At 39.6% G+C, this 15,348-nt stretch overlaps 2 protein-coding genes and 1 non-coding gene across 3 annotated transcripts; 2 read left to right on the top strand and 1 right to left on the bottom strand.

The window, feature by feature from the left end:
• Nucleotides 1-809: 809 nt before the first annotated feature.
• Nucleotides 810-3,625, top strand: LOC114144087 (uncharacterized). The gene is made up of 2 exons (XM_028016567.1): nucleotides 810-1,113; nucleotides 2,058-3,625. The coding sequence occupies exons 1-2, from the start codon at nucleotides 1,095-1,097 to the stop codon at nucleotides 3,545-3,547; spliced, it is 1,509 nt and encodes a 502-aa protein (XP_027872368.1). The 5' UTR covers nucleotides 810-1,094; the 3' UTR covers nucleotides 3,548-3,625.
• A 353-nt stretch (nucleotides 3,626-3,978) lies between these two features.
• Nucleotides 3,979-4,051, bottom strand: trnav-uac (transfer RNA valine (anticodon UAC)). The gene has a single exon. It is a non-coding gene; the product is annotated as a tRNA-Val (tRNA).
• Nucleotides 4,052-8,927: 4,876 nt separating this feature from the next.
• LOC114143972 (CD209 antigen-like protein C) lies at nucleotides 8,928-15,248 on the top strand. Its single transcript, XM_028016387.1, has 6 exons — nucleotides 8,928-9,107; nucleotides 9,325-9,414; nucleotides 10,356-10,433; nucleotides 12,600-12,742; nucleotides 12,874-12,980; nucleotides 13,267-15,248. The coding sequence occupies exons 1-6, from the start codon at nucleotides 8,996-8,998 to the stop codon at nucleotides 13,412-13,414; spliced, it is 678 nt and encodes a 225-aa protein (XP_027872188.1). The 5' UTR covers nucleotides 8,928-8,995; the 3' UTR covers nucleotides 13,415-15,248.
• Nucleotides 15,249-15,348: the final 100 nt, after the last annotated feature.

The raw sequence follows: 15,348 nt of genomic DNA, 5'->3' as shown, positions 1-15,348 counted from the left end.
TTAGATTAAGCCAATATTTTTTATAACTGGGGGAAAAATCATAATCAATAATCAAACAAGTTCTATAGATACCTCACGAGGATGAAATAATGTCATTTTGGACAGTGCCAAGAATTTATTTTTAATCAAAATGTTCATGGAGAATCTCATGAATATCACCTCTGTGTTTGTCTAAACGGAAATTTAGTCTTTATGATCTAATCAACATAAAATTTAATTTGTACTGTTTGTAATTTGTATGTTATGAAAGAGTTTTTCTATAAACACTTCTCTTTTGAAAACATTGGCCAGGTTGTAATTTATTGCAAGACACAAATTTCTGTTATTTCCTGAGGTTTTTTTTTATTTATTTAAGTTTTTAGATTTTCATTTACTACCTGAAAGATTTTGAGAATATCTGTATGGAGGAGTGGGATAAAATCTCTACTGCAGTAATTGAAATCCTGGTCAAGAATTACAGAAAAAATCTAATCTCTGTAACTGTAAACATCTTTTCCATATGTTAAGTGTCATTTTTCTATCATATAAAATGTTTTTTATGCAATAAAATGCAAATTAAAGACAGCACAATGTCATTTTTCTGATTTTTTTTTCAAGATTGCATCTTTCACCATTGATGAAGATTATCTCAGACTTGGCAGTGTATCAAATTCCTTATTGTTAAAAAAGCAATATTACATGATTAACTACATGTTTTTTCCATGCTAAATAAATATAAAGAAGTATTTTTTTGTTGTCTTTCATGCTTTTGCAATAAAGGACGCATTTATTTCAAACGTTTGTTGTTTTTGTTAGTTTTTTGTTTTTTTTTACATTAACCAAAACCACAGATGGAAGTTGCTGCATTGTTACTCCTTTGAATCCCGCTGACAAACACGTTGAGCTGCGTAGTGCAGAGATCCTGTAGATCTCCAGGAAAGATGATTCAGAGAAGCGAGTTGGAAAAGAGGGCGTGTCCTCTGAAGGCTCCTTTACTATGGGGGGGGGTAGAAAAAAAGAAACTATCTTAGACACGTTTTACTACCAGTCTTGTGAGCACACAAACGAGGAGAGAAGTATTTCTGGGAAAGAGGATTTCCTTATCTCTGGACAACATGGCACGGAATAAACTGAGTAAGGCTACGTCTAATACCTAATTCAACAGTTTCATTCACAAGTTTGTTGATAACCCAGTGTTTGAGTGGGGTTTGCTCCTTTGTTCTTGTAAACTGAGCTGAAGTAAAACATCCACCGGACAGGACTGCAAGTGCTTTCATCATTGGCTAACTATACAAATGATTCATGCTAACGTTTGTAGGTTAATGTGTTCACACCAGGTTTTTATTGTTTATATCTTCCATCTTTGCTAGCTTGATTAAAGTCACATGTAGCCAGGCACAGACAGAGATCGCTTCTCCGGGTCGAACCTGAAAAACCTGTTTGTCAAAGGTGTCTGTCTGGCTGTTCCGACTGTAGGTACATTGTCCATTGCCACGGGGCAACATTGTGCTCTTGAGATAAAGTAGTGACAGACACTGACAGAAAAAAATCTGAAACTAAAATTACAAAAATCTAACCACTGTTTGACTGCTTCGGCTGAAAAATGCGTAGTTTCATGCGCAATGCGGTTAGTGAAGATTTTTTTCTTGTGGAACTTGTTCAGTTTGGCAGAGAATCTTCTTCTGAACATGTTTGAAACCCTAAAAACTGAAATAAGACATAATTATGAAGTATAAAAACACATAAGTTAATATTGATGTCTTACCGTTTTCTGAAGACTTCATATTGCACCATATTTCCATTGATTGTGGTTCTGATCCAAAAGTAGCACAAGAAATTATGACTGCCCTTCAAGTCGAAATAGTAAACCAACTTTCACCTCGTAGAAATTATTTGTTGGGATTACATATTTCAAACGTGATGACAACATTTGATAATGTGGAGATTTCAGAAATGTAGTTTCAAATTATATGATGTCCAGTAGTTCTGGTGTTACAGAACTACTTTTTTGCTCCTGAAATAGTAGGAATAAAAAAAGCCAAAGTGGTAAAACGATTTGTGCCTTCTTTCTCTTTCAGGAAACAAGAGCCAGTTGATGGAGGCAGCTCTGGGATTTGCCCTGGGAGCTGTGGGAGGGTGCATACTGGGCGCTACGGAGGACCCGGTGGATAGGATCGCGTCTGCCATGACTGCAAGCGGTCCACTGAAACCAGTGATGGAGGAGGTCAGGGTGATGGGTCCCCTGGGACTGGGCACGCTTATGGGAGCAACAGCACTGACAACAGCAATGACATCCGTCATAGCAGGAGTTATTTTGGCGGCGGCGGTAGCCTCGGTGTTTGTAAGAATGAGGAGGTGCAGCACCTCCTACGCAGACTCTGCTGGCTTGTGGGCATCAGCAGGATGTGCTGGCATTCTAGGGATCACACTCAGCGGAGCAACGTTTGGGAAGGCAATCGAATGGATTGTGAGGACCTATGGCATGGTGGGACTTCTGTGGGCTTTAGGCCTGTTCACTGTGCTTAAACCGCCTCTTAGTGTTTTATTCCAGCTGGCATGGACCCAGGGAGAGACTTGTTGCACTCTAGGAGTTGATGTCATGTCCAGAGAGAGGGAAGACGTTGAGATTATTGAGTGGCAGCAGAGACAAAGGGTGGCTCTGCAAATAGAGGAGAGGATATTGTCCGTAGAGAAGGGCGGTAACGCAGTGGATGACAGGGCGAGATGGATCACTGAAAAAAGAGAAAGGGAGGCGATAGACAAGAGGAAAATCGAGAAAAAGGAGGCTGAAATGGAGCAAAGAACCATCCACGACTGGATCAATACCGTTTTGGTCAAACAAGTCGATTTCTTGGCTTTCACGGGAATACCAATGGCAGTGGTTTCCTTTGTCACATCAGTATTGGGATTGTTTGGCTATGGGAGCCATCAGGTTGTGCTTATAGTGCTTCTGGCTTTAGTTGTCCTCATTGCCTTTGTTCTTATGCAGTCCTCTGACTTTAAGTTCTGGATGTTGGTGGGGTGCATGGGAATGTTTGCAACCTTCATCATTGCCATGCTCACGCTGCATGCCAAGCAGGAGGCTGTTACAGCTGCTACGAGGATGAGCCAGGCGGGGCACAATCAGTCCGCAGAATCCATCAGCACTCGAATGAACCTTCAGTCTTCCCTGGAGGCTGTGACCACATCCTTTTTTGGGGCAAAACTATGTCAGCTGGGCCTGGGGGCCACAGTGGGAGGGGCATTAGTTCGCAGAGCAGCTGGCGAGGTAAAGGTTATTGTAGGGGCAGCTTCGGTCGCAGGAGTCCTACTCGCAGGGATAGACGCTTTAGCTCCAGTTCTGAGTGACGGAGAGATGGCGGGTGCCCTGCTGGGAGTGGTTGGAGCAGCGGGGATGTCAGTTGGTGCAACATCGGCGGCAGCTACAAGGTGGTCCTCATGGCTGGGAACTGTGGGGACGGTGGCAGGGTTGATTCTTGGATCATTAGGGATGGGAAAGTTGCACATTGTCAATATTGGGCTACAGCTTCCTGTGGCCTTTGTGTTTGCAATGTCCAATCCTTTTTAACTAAAGTACTGTATTATAATACAAACTGTCACTGATTTCTAAATTATTTACCATGTTTTAATAAAGTATATTGAAATCTTGTTGGTTTGCTAGATTTTGTTGCTTCTTTGGGGTCCAGTTCACTTGATTTTGGGTCAAGTGGACTTTTGCGTTACTTAGAGTCCATAAATGAAGCCTGAGAACACTTACTGTATTGAAAAAGTTGCTTTGTGCAACATTTTAGGTGCAATGCCAGAAGTTCCTACTGTACCTGGAACTCAGATACCACGATTCAGAATCCAGGGTGTAAAACCATAAGTGATTAAATGTGCTTGAATGAGCCTTGATTTCAAGGACGCCATCACAGAAGTGACTTGGCAAGTGCCAGATCACACAAGTGACACCCTTCTGTTGACTGACAACACCCTATGATAAACATAACCTGGAGAAAATGTTTCTGTCTGGTCTTGAACCAGAGACTTTTTGCGTGTAAAGCAAACATGATATCCATTACACTACAGAAACTGGTCTCATATAGAACATTCTTGGTAAAGGGTCCAAAATTTGTCAAAGGCTAATTTAAGTGACTTGCTGTAGACAAAGCCAAATGTTTATACTGCAGAGTATCCTATGAGGACACTGATTCTCTCACAGAGCACAGTGATGTGTAGATGAACAAATGGTCAAACCCCTATTTCTGCCTGATTTCATGTTAAAGGCTGAAAATTATTCACAGCTCATTTATCCTCACTTTGGAATGCAACCCTGACCCAAGTTGCAATGTTGTGGGTTTTGGTCTCCAATCAAACAGAGTCTACCGGATGATCGGACCAGACCAGAACTGTCTAGTCCGATTCAGTCAATTTGTCTAGAAAGTTTAATTTGTTTAGGTAGTTCTAGGTGGTTCTTGGTGCAGCGCGAGGGGGGTAAATAGTTTCCTCAAAGAGTTTGGTTTGTTTGACACAGTGACACCAGCTGAAAATGTAACAAATGTTGCAATTTTGGTCCTCAATCGAACTGAGTCTACCAGACAATCAGGTGTGAAAACACCCTTAAGCAATTTCTTTATTACGAAAACCCAAGCTATGTCTTCATGTCTCATTTCATCGAGCCAGTGCTCATGAACAAGACAACAGCATACAATTTATTTTTGCTTAGCTTTAAAAACTACAAAGCTACATTCAGAAAATAATTAGCAAATGTGTGATGTTGGGTATTTTTTTAAATAGCATCCCCTTATGCAACATCAAGTAAATGTCTCTGACATGTAACCAATGACTCAGCACTGAGGAACATCTCTAGAATGCCATTTTTATTCTCCGACCACGCAGACAGGGCCGGCCCAAGCCTTTCTTTTTTCTATACATGAACATGCTCACAGAAAGACATATGGCTAAACAGATCACAGGTAACATATTTGAAATATCTAAACAACATTTGCATATTACTTTCCAACAATATCCAGAGCCATTTTATTTAATAAATGACAACTAACGTAAAGTAAACAATGTGTACATAAAACCTCAGCTGACTCTTTTTCCTCCCAGCGCCTGTTAGATCAGTTGCTATGACAGCGGTAAACCAAACTCTAAAAGACTCTATAAAAACTTCCTTAACAAGACTAAATAGGTTCTTCAAAAGGTTACGTTGTGAGACGTACTGAGAGTAAGACCACTCTATTGGACCACTTCTAACCTGTAAACAGGATAGAACAGGTTGGAGTAACGAGGCAGAAACAAATGCGTACTTCACAAATCACCTGGGAGTTTTTTATACCGGTACCAGGCTGAGTCTGAACCTTCAAATAATTTTTAACTGGAGAAGTTTCACTGAACTTAGAAGTTGATGTAAAAAAAAATGGTTGTTTTAGATACATAAATTATCACGCTCAGCAGCAAACAACATATATCCAACTACAGCTTAAAGCAGCTCATGGACATATTAATGCAGTAGCCAGGTAGCCTGATGGAGAAGCATTTTGCTAAGCAACGTCAAACATTGAGAAGCTAATTATTGTTGTCAAACGTTATCAAACACGTTGTTTTGAAGTCAAACAACCCTTCATTTAGGACCAACCGGGAGAATCAACTCATTTAAAGTCAAATCTCAATTTCACACAAATACAAACAATGTAGCGCAAATGTTTGGTTGTTGAACTGGACCGTTCAAGGTTGCTATCAAGCTAATTTTCTATTAGCAGCTCCACAAATCTTTCTGATAAACATTACGTTACCAAGACACATTAAAACATACCTTTATCCTGACCTTTTCTCTATTCTTCCTCTTTCTTTTCTCTCTCCCTGAAGGATAAGTCCTTTTTTTGCTAACTCATCCTCCACCGGTGATTTGGAGGTTTGGTTGTTCTGCACAGCAGCTCATAGTATCGTGCAGTGCGGTACCTACCGCGGCCACCAGGGGACCCCCAAGAGCAATTCAAATTTTCTTCTTCTTCTTGCCCATATAAGAAAGATTTCTACAATACATTATCAAATATATGCTATTGTAAAATAATCACAACTTCATAATGAATGTGTGTGTTTTTGTTAATCTAATCACGTAGAAATTATTACTAAAAAGAAGAAAAAAAAGGTTACACTTAGGGGGCCCCTTAGCGGCCCCGGGGCCCTTACCGGCTGCTTAGTTTGCTTATGGCGCCTCCAAAGGGAGGCAGAGATTCATTTTCAGCCGGTCTCTCTCCTCCTCTATCATCTTTTTTTCCTTCGTGAGTCTGCTGATAGTTTCTTCAAGTGTGCCTCTGTCTCTCTTCAAGGCGCAGGCGACTTCCAGGAACTTTCTGCACTGACCAGGCTTCATTTGCTCACACATTGTTTCTTCCTCCATCTTGTGGTTTTCATCACCAAACACGGATATGTTGCAAGCTGAGGAGGGTGCAATCTTGTTTGAGTACACTGTGAATAAAACGAGAAAAAACAAACTGTTATGGCTGTTTTTTGCTTTTTTACCTACACTCTATGAGACAAAGAAGAGACACTCACATGTAAGACGAAGTGACAAATTGAGAACGGCTTGTATGATACACAGCGCGCCGATGCTGAGGAAAAGCAGACGATAGCGTCTTCTCTCTGCAAGTCAAAGGAAAACATGTATTTAAATTGATAAGCTAAAATGAAGATGTTTGTAATATTTTGTGTTACCTGGCAAATTTGTTTCCCCATATGGCCGCTCATTAACATAGTCGCTCATCCCCCGTCTGGGCATTGTCCCGACTTCATCGGCAGCTACACACTGAGTGATGTCATCCTCCTGCTTCTGGTGCATTCTTAAAGAACGAGGAAAGACAAAATTAGAAGTGGTAACAAAAAGAGGAAGAAACTAGCTTTAAAAAAAAAAAAAAAAAAAGATAAACCACATAATTTGTCATCGGTCACACAGACAGATACACAGATAGATGCATTTATATCACAATCTAGGTGGCTGAACAAAAATGTAATTTTCCGGAACGATGATTCATTTTGTATCTGTGTGTCATAAAAATTCAATGGCCTCCTTTGAATGTGCGGCTGTGACATGGCAAAATGTAAATCATAGGGAGTACATTTCCCCAGGAACGGTATGTGTACACACAGACATATAGATATATCACAAAGGGATGACGCGCATTCATAAGAAACATTGTTTATTTATTACCTGTGCAGCTGAAATAAATAGATAATTTATTTACCTATTCAGTCGTAACAGAAACAGTGACTCGGCCAGTCGAGAACATCAGGCATTTAGGGATCTGAACACGATAAAGACGACTGAAGATCAAACCAATCATCAGACTGGAGAAGCAAGAGGATTTATGCGACTTTGAACATGAAATGGGTTTTTTTAGCCCCAGAGTGGCTGGCCTCTGACTTTTGGTAACTGTTGACATTTTAAGTCATTTCCTGTGATTGGCAGAGAACTGAAACGCCTGCAGAGGAGAGAAGAGTGGGCAGGCCAAGTAAAATGACCAAATATGGGCATAACAATGCTCTAAAGGTAGAGCATTTCCAGTCCTGAAGCGGATGAGCTACAGCAGAAAGAGACCGCACCACCTGATAGTTCCTCCAGTAGAGGACAGGAAACTGATGCTATGATCTACCCAGGCTCAACAAAATTGGACAATACCTGTTTTGAAAAATGTTTCTTGACCATGTGGTGGTCTCAGATTGAGTGGGCTATGGCCCCCGGAAATGTGTTGGACAAAGTGTCTAAGCTAAAGGTCTGTGCTAATAGAATCTCAGCCAAATGACGGCTTCTATAGCTTCTTACCAGTGGGATGTGGCTGGACGGCAGACTTACACCATGACTGTAAAGGCAGCGATTCAAAATGTCGATATGGACCAAACTGTCTGAGGAATGTGAACGAAGCAGTTCTTTTAATCTTACCAGAGTGATTCTGGAACTGAACTGGATCTTAAATTGCAAATGTAAAAAAAGAAAAGAATAACAGTCCAAATCCCGGAGCGTCCTTTAAACCTGAAATTTCCATATATCTTTCCAGTGCGTACCCCAGCCAAGCATCGATTCTCCTACTTTCAGCACAGTAATTCTCTGCCTTCGTTCTGTTTGTCTCCTTTCCTTTCACAAATATCTTCCTTGTTTTGATCAAGTTGGGTAAGAGGAAAAAAAATCAGAAGCAGAAATTGTGGTTCAAAATGTGGAAGATTCATCACAGAGAAAAACAAATGTGAGGAACTAGTTGAACAAGTTAAGAAAGAATGTTTTCAAAATCCTTAAAAGTGGTTACTTCTCTGACAGGTAGTTCTGTTTGAAATATCTGATTTGCAAAAGAAGTGCCACACAGGAAATGAGCAAATCACAAAGCGCTGGTGTTGCCATGGTTGAGATTTAATGACGATTTTCAGGCTTCTTTAAGGTAAACCTTTGCCTTTAGTGGCAGCTAAAGTTGTCTTTAGGTTAACAGCTTTAACAGTTGGCAGCTTTACCTTCACATTTTAAAACATCTCTATCCAATTCTCAAAAATGACAACCTATGATGAGATCATCATTCTCTTGTCCTAGCTCAATATATTTATGTACATCTAATGTTGTGAAGTTTCTGCTTAGACCTGATCCAAAGAGTTTAAACAAAAATCCCAGCAGACGTAAAACAAAACACACCTTTTAAAATACATATGAATAACCTTAAAGTGTGCAGTTTGTAGCTAACACAATCATGACCAGAGGAAGAAAATTGATTTTAAATCATTTTTTTTTTAAATGACTATGTTTCAGATTGTGAAACCAGCGCCCTTCAATCATTCTGATTCAGAGCAAAGGTTTTGTTGAAATAGTGTTTCTTTCTTCACTTTTTTTCCTACTGGGGAACTAAATGCTCTTTAGGACGTCTGAAAGGAGAAGAAAAAGAAGGTGTTGCCATGTTGAGAAACGAGCAAAAGCAGAACGGCGTTGGGCTCCAGCATCATTCTCAACATAGATTTGTCGCCCAACGTCAGTGTTGCTGACCGTCAGGGTCAGATGGCGCGAGCTGTTAACCGAAACGCAGCCGAGATCGATTATGTGAATCAGCCCCATCCGTCCACTAATGGGCGTCCTGAGTTAGAGACCGGGGGAAATGACGCCGAGTCGGGTAAGACCCAAATAGCCTTGAAACATCATTGCCTTAAAGTATGCTTCTTCTTAACTTGACAAATTTTGAGAAACTGATTGGAACTCGCTGCTCTTACTTTTATGTGATTTTAAGAAGAATATCTCCACTAATTGGTTTGCACGAAAAAGAAAAACGATTGGTTTTAAACAGCAACACAAGCATTTAACTGTCAATGTGCTTTTTTTTTTTCCCTAAGGGATTAAGTCGCTCAGAGTGGTCGCTGTTATCTTCGGAGTTCTTTGCATCCTACAAGTTGCTCTCAACGTTTCCCTTCGTCTTGCTCTCAGTGAGTTGGTTTTGTGTTTTGTCTTTTTAACCTTTGTTGTGAGACCGGACACTTTCTCTAAAGATCAATCAGAGACCAGGAGGTGGATCTGGAGACTTTCAGAAATCCAACTTTGAAACTCTTAGTTTTTTTTTTTTTAAGTATGTAAGTTGAGCGATGAAAGACAACAATTAATAGTTTGAGGCTTTAGCAAAACCTTGTAGTTCTTTTTATTGCATTTTTCTTTTACAAACTGCATTTATAGAATGGAAAACTGTAACAATAAACACAACTATGAACAATCCTGAAAAAAACATGCTGTTAATTTTGCTCCAGTTGATGGAGAAATTCATCTGGAAGTCATTTTTCAAACTTTTGAAGTTTTTTTGGGTTGTTTTGGAGTTTGATTCTAGTTTTGTTATTATTCTATGTTCCTTATCTCTTTCTTCAACTTGAATAGCTTTGTTTTTGTTTCACCTTAATTCAGTCCTCTAGTTACTTTAGTTTAATTAAGTTCCTTATATCTATTTATTTATTATAGATTCGTTTTCCCAGTTACCCAGTTTGTATAACTCGCTCCCTGTGCCATTTTTTCTCTCTCTCTCCCTCACACTTCCAACCCATTTCTAATCAGCCATCTGGTCCTTGTTCAGGAGTCAAGTTCCCAGTGTAAATACAACTCTTTCTCAGTCACTCCTTGCTGGCTCCTACCATTAAATCATTTTTCTTCCTTGTGTATCCTGTCTTCAACTTTTACTAGATTTCTGTTTTGGTTCTCCTCTGGCTCTCTGCGCTCCCATGTTTTCTTCTGTTTTGTTTTTTTGTCTTATCTTTTCCATTTAATCTACAAAGCTACTCGACGCCTCCATAATTTCTTTATGGATACTGTATCTTTAGACTTCCATGAAATCGCAATGAGAGATTTTCTTTTAAATCATGGCCAACTTGTCCTACTCTTTCAGACGTACCTCAGCCCACGCCAGATGAGGTGTTTTGCGGTAACGAGACTCAGGACATGTGCAAGCTGAAGCAAGAGACCAGTAAGTGCGAAGATTATGAAATGACCCATAAGAGATTATGTGACAATTCATATGTGGAAAGCTCTAGATCAGTGGTATCCAAGCCTTTTGCTGCATAGGCCAAAATCTCTAACTTAAAAATGCTTGTGGGCCAAAATGAAATTAAATTTTTTTTAACTTGCTCAGCAATAAATAAGATGTAATATTTCAAACTAATACAGTAGATACAATGTTTTGTTGTTGTTGGGAATCCAAAACTGAAAAAATCAATCACTGATTATTGGTTGTTTGCTGTGATGTATTTGTGAACAAACCCAACTCAAACACAAAGATTACACCATATTGTAGCCATGGTAACACAACAATCAAACAGGGCCGGCTATACGCTGGGGCAAAAGGGGGCAGTCCCCCCTCAAACAAACGTCTTGCCCCCTCAAATGAAACTTGCCACAATTAACGGAACATCTCTGTTATCTGAGGTTCTGCTGCGCACCAGACGATCTTCTCCCGTCTGTCTGCGGTCAGCCTGCAGCTGAAACCCCTCAGCCTCTGGTAAAAAGCCAATCAGCATTCAGTATTCAAACCAGCCTCACGCCTGCTAGCGGCCAACAAACTTGCTAGATGCCAGCGATGGCGACTTTATCTGCCAAGTTGTCTAAATCTTAAATGTACACAAAAGGAACACAATGCTTTGCTAACGCTACAGGTCCAAAACAAGCCCCAGAGTTAAAGTTTCAATTTTTAAAAAATATATATATCAAGGGAGTTGGAAGTAGCTCATTTATGTTCCCTTGACTTTAACAACCTTAGCATGTTGTGCTGCGCAGCTCGTTGCGTTTCGGTCCAGTTAAAATAAGCTGCTGACCCTCACACCAACTCTGACACATTATCAGTCCAGCAGGTTTTCACGTTAGCTAATCAATCGCACTGTGTTCATTTGTAGTAATCGCAAAATAAACGTCATGCCAGAAAAGAAACTGTTACGGACTGAATATTCTGTCCTTTGTGTGGGAAATGTTTCTGTTTTTTGGCGCTGAAACCTGATACCAGGACTGGAAGCGGAGAGAGTTCAGAGTTGGGTTAGCAGTGACGCTATCTGTTGAGTGTACCAGTTTGTTAGAGGCGTGAGCTGCAGCCTCAGGAATAGCAGCTTGTACTTATTCTAATAAACCCTGTTCTGCGGGACGACATCTGCGGTGTTGGCGTCATTACAGTATTATGACGCTGCCTTATTGTCCCCCTCATGTATCCATGGCTAGAACCGGCCCTGAATCAAACTATCAAGATCATTCTTTAAACTTTTACAAAGTAAATTTCCTAATTAAATCCTAAATGTAAATATTTTTTTTCTCAGCTGAATGCATTAAATAAAATGTAATAACATTGTTATTCTCTTTAAATGATGCTACAGGTTTAGATCTATGGTCTGTGTTACAATTAAACAATTTCTAGGGGCCCCTGAATGTCTGGAGGCCCCTGAATGGCCCCTACCAGCAGCTACTGAGTTTTCTTTGTCTTGATATCCCAGTCTTATAATTCTAGATCTAGAGGTTTAACATCAAACTATTATATAGATTTAACCCCTTCGAGCTTTTTGATCTATAAATCAGTCTGCAGCCAGGTTGTTCTAGAGGTTAAATAGATATTATTAGGGCTTCATGAGTAAAATGGCAGCAAATTTGCTTATTTCATAACTTCATAACCTTTGACCTTCTCTCCTCTGGTCTGTTAGATCAACTCAAACCTCCAGGACTGTCAGCAGCAGAAACAGATACTTTATACCTGTTGGGGAAAATATAGACTATATTTGCTTTGCATTTCCCCGCATGATGGCAATGATATAGTAGGATCCAATTAGATTCTTGATTAATATGGGTTGTTGCTGTGTTGTTGTAGGATGTGTTTAAGATCTTGTTCAATGTGCCCCTTTTTAACTTTGAGCCCCTGCCCCTCCAAAGGTCTCTGCACGGCCCTGGTGCGTTGTACCTAAAGATGAATGTAATACTATTTAAAGTTGTTAATAATAACATTGCCCACATTAAATGTAAAAAACAAAAAATAAATAAAAAAAGTCTCCATTTGCATAAACCGATTGAAAAGGACAAATTTGTGCTTTTCTTGAATTGCAATTCAGGCTTCAGTATGAGGGAAACATTAAGCTCATAAGACGTTTTAACATCTCAACAGGGCAGTATCTCCAGAAAGGATGGCTGTATTTCCGCGACAGTTTTTATTACATATCGTCCACCAAGAAGACTTGGGACGAGAGCCGGAAGTACTGCCTGCGGGAGGACGCCGACCTGCTGATCATAAACAGCAGAGAGGAACAGGTAGGCTTCTGTTACCGTGAGCGAAAAATCATTATTAGGCAAAACAAATAAGCAGAACATGCAAAATAGCAATAGTCTTCATTTTGACTGATTTCTGCATTTGTTGTTATTATTTTTATTTTCTGCGTAAGAACTTTATCACGCAGTTAAGCAGAGACAAGTTGACCTGGATCGGACTGCGCGAGTTATCTGGGACAGAACGGTGGATATGGGTGGATGGAGCTCCGCTGACGGAGAGGTTTTTACTTTTTTTAAACATAAAAAAAAATAAAAAACTACCTAGAAACATCCATTAAAGGTGTGTACCACCACATTCTTCCAACAACCTGCACCATCATGCAGCAGCTCCTTAATCTTAAGCCGCATGTGTTCAATCTACTGGCGGTCAAAAATCTGTTAACAGTGAACATGATGAAATCTGATCACTTTTGAAGCGTTGCTGCGTCGCTCTGTTCTCTTTACCTGCGACAGTTTTCATCGTTGTGTCTCTGATGTTGTCCCGTTTTTGTCTTGTTCGTTTCAAGCTACTGGGGCCCTGGCGAGCCAAACAGGCTGGTGAAAGGAAATCCAATATGTGTGGAGATGAGGTTCTTCGATACTGAAAACAGCTGGAATGACATACCCTGCACCACTGAGAACTTTTGGATGTGTGAAAAAGAAGCAGCTCTTTGAACAACACCAGAAAACAAACCAACAAACCAAAACTTGGAAAATGAAGCAGGAATTTATAAAAGGCTGATTTTCTGTTGGCAGTATAAGCATGGCGTATTTTGATTTTTAAAATGAAAGCCATCGCTCTGATCATTTCTGTTCATTTCTATCAATCAATCCACCAGTCATGTTTATTTGTATAGCACATTTCAGGAAACAGGCAGTGTAATTTCTATTGCTAAACCATCAATAAAAGAAATCCCACAGAAGAAATCAGTTATTTCCGTGTCAACTAAAGCTTTAGGTTTTAGTGAAATGTAGTTAAAGTCTTGTAGAATGACGTCTGCTTTCTTAAAAAGCAGAATTAACAGTTCAGTCCAGCAGGGGGCGCACACAGGCAGTAGTAAATGGACAGCAAGTTAACACCAGTCCAAAAACACTTTCTCAAATAAATTAGATTCTCATTGTTGGGATTTCTTTAACTCTTGTGTAGCAAGACTTTTTTTTTCTAAGCTCGTTGCAGATCCGGTTTTGTTGTTGTTGTTGTTGATTTATTTGTTTGTTTGTTTATTTGTTTGTTTGCCATCGTTTGTTGGGAATATTAAACTGATCTGCTGTAGATTCAGTGGATAATTTATACATGCAAGTGAAAGGATCTGTTTCTTTTTTTTTCCAACTTTTGGTCTCTTGGTGACATAATTCCAAGGCGGACGTTTTCCTGCAGCAATGCAAAAATGATTCGGGCAGCAAAACTGGCATTCTTCTTAGTTGTATATTTTTAATAATTTCTCTTAAAAACTTGAAGACAGGTTGTCTGTTTATTCAGTAATATTTAATACCAAACCTCACCCAGGAAGGTAATCACAAATTAATAATACTTAACAATTATTTTCTGATAATCAGGCGGAGCCCCCGACTTGTTGGTTTTGAGCCAAATTACGAACTTTGTTCATTTCCTTTGCCGCCTATTGCTATTTATGGCTATTCAAAGCAAACCTGTTGTTGCACAAACCAAAAAAAAAAAAAAAGATTTCTTCATTGTGAGAAGTTGTTGATCCCCTTTTTTCACAGACCAAATGTTGACTTTGAGAATGCATAAAATTGAAATGACCATGCAGAAAACATCCCGCTGTAGGAAAGTGTCTGAGTCAACTTCAGGACTTATTATTTGTCTTTGAGGCTTTAACTACTGCAGTTTATGATATTAAAAACAAAACAGAAAACGGCCATTTTCAAACTCTCCCAGACCGTGACTGGTACCGACTTCACACGTCTTTGAAAGCAACTTGCATTTTTAAAAATCATCAAGTGCACAATGAAACGGTCACAGTGAGGCAGCAGAATGGAGGATTCTCAAATCTGCAGCCACTGCATGGCAACCAAACATCTCTGGCGAATGTGTTTTGACCACCTTGTTGAATCTGCGGCTCAAAGAATCCAGCATTTTTACCCACGATTTCACATCCGTGAATGTTTTCACCTCTACTTGCTTTTTTTTTTTTTTTTTTTTGCAAATTGCATCCTTCAACTCCACAAACGTGTTGCATGTTGTCGCCGAGCGGGAATGCGGAAAACGAATCCACGAGCTGTTTTAGGAGAAAATAAAGTATTTGAGAAATGTAATTTCAAAAAAAACAAAGAAAAACTCCCTTTTTGAAGAGGTTACTTCATGAAAGTTCTGCTTTGAATTATGGAAGATGAGAGCGACAAAGGAAGTGAGGAAATCCTGAGGCTCATGTTGCTCTTCTTCTCTTTTCTTTCTACTATTAAAATGTTCCAATTTATCTTATTCCATGTTTTTTGTATTTGTTTATTTATTGCTTTTTTATGAAGAATAAAGAAGCTTCAAACTCAACGTTGTCTTAATGCTTTCATTGATCAGGTTGTTTTGTCGATTAGATTAGAGAATAAACCAACAGTTCTCTGTTAGAGGTCACTAAAATGTTCAGATATGT

Source organism: Xiphophorus couchianus, chromosome 5, assembly GCF_001444195.1.
Source record: "Xiphophorus couchianus chromosome 5, X_couchianus-1.0, whole genome shotgun sequence".
NCBI classification, from domain to species: domain Eukaryota; kingdom Metazoa; phylum Chordata; class Actinopteri; order Cyprinodontiformes; family Poeciliidae; genus Xiphophorus; species Xiphophorus couchianus.
This window is presented reverse-complemented; position numbering and strand designations above follow the sequence as displayed.

Coding starts and splice junctions, on each gene's coding strand:
- LOC114143972 (XM_028016387.1), top strand. CDS start 8,996: ATGGCGCGAGCTGTTAACCGAAACGCAGCCGAGATCGATTATGTGAAT. Junction 9,108..9,324: donor GGGAAATGACGCCGAGTCGG/GTAAGACCCAAA, acceptor TTTTTCCCTAAG/GGATTAAGTCGCTCAGAGTG. Junction 9,415..10,355: donor TTCCCTTCGTCTTGCTCTCA/GTGAGTTGGTTT, acceptor CTACTCTTTCAG/ACGTACCTCAGCCCACGCCA.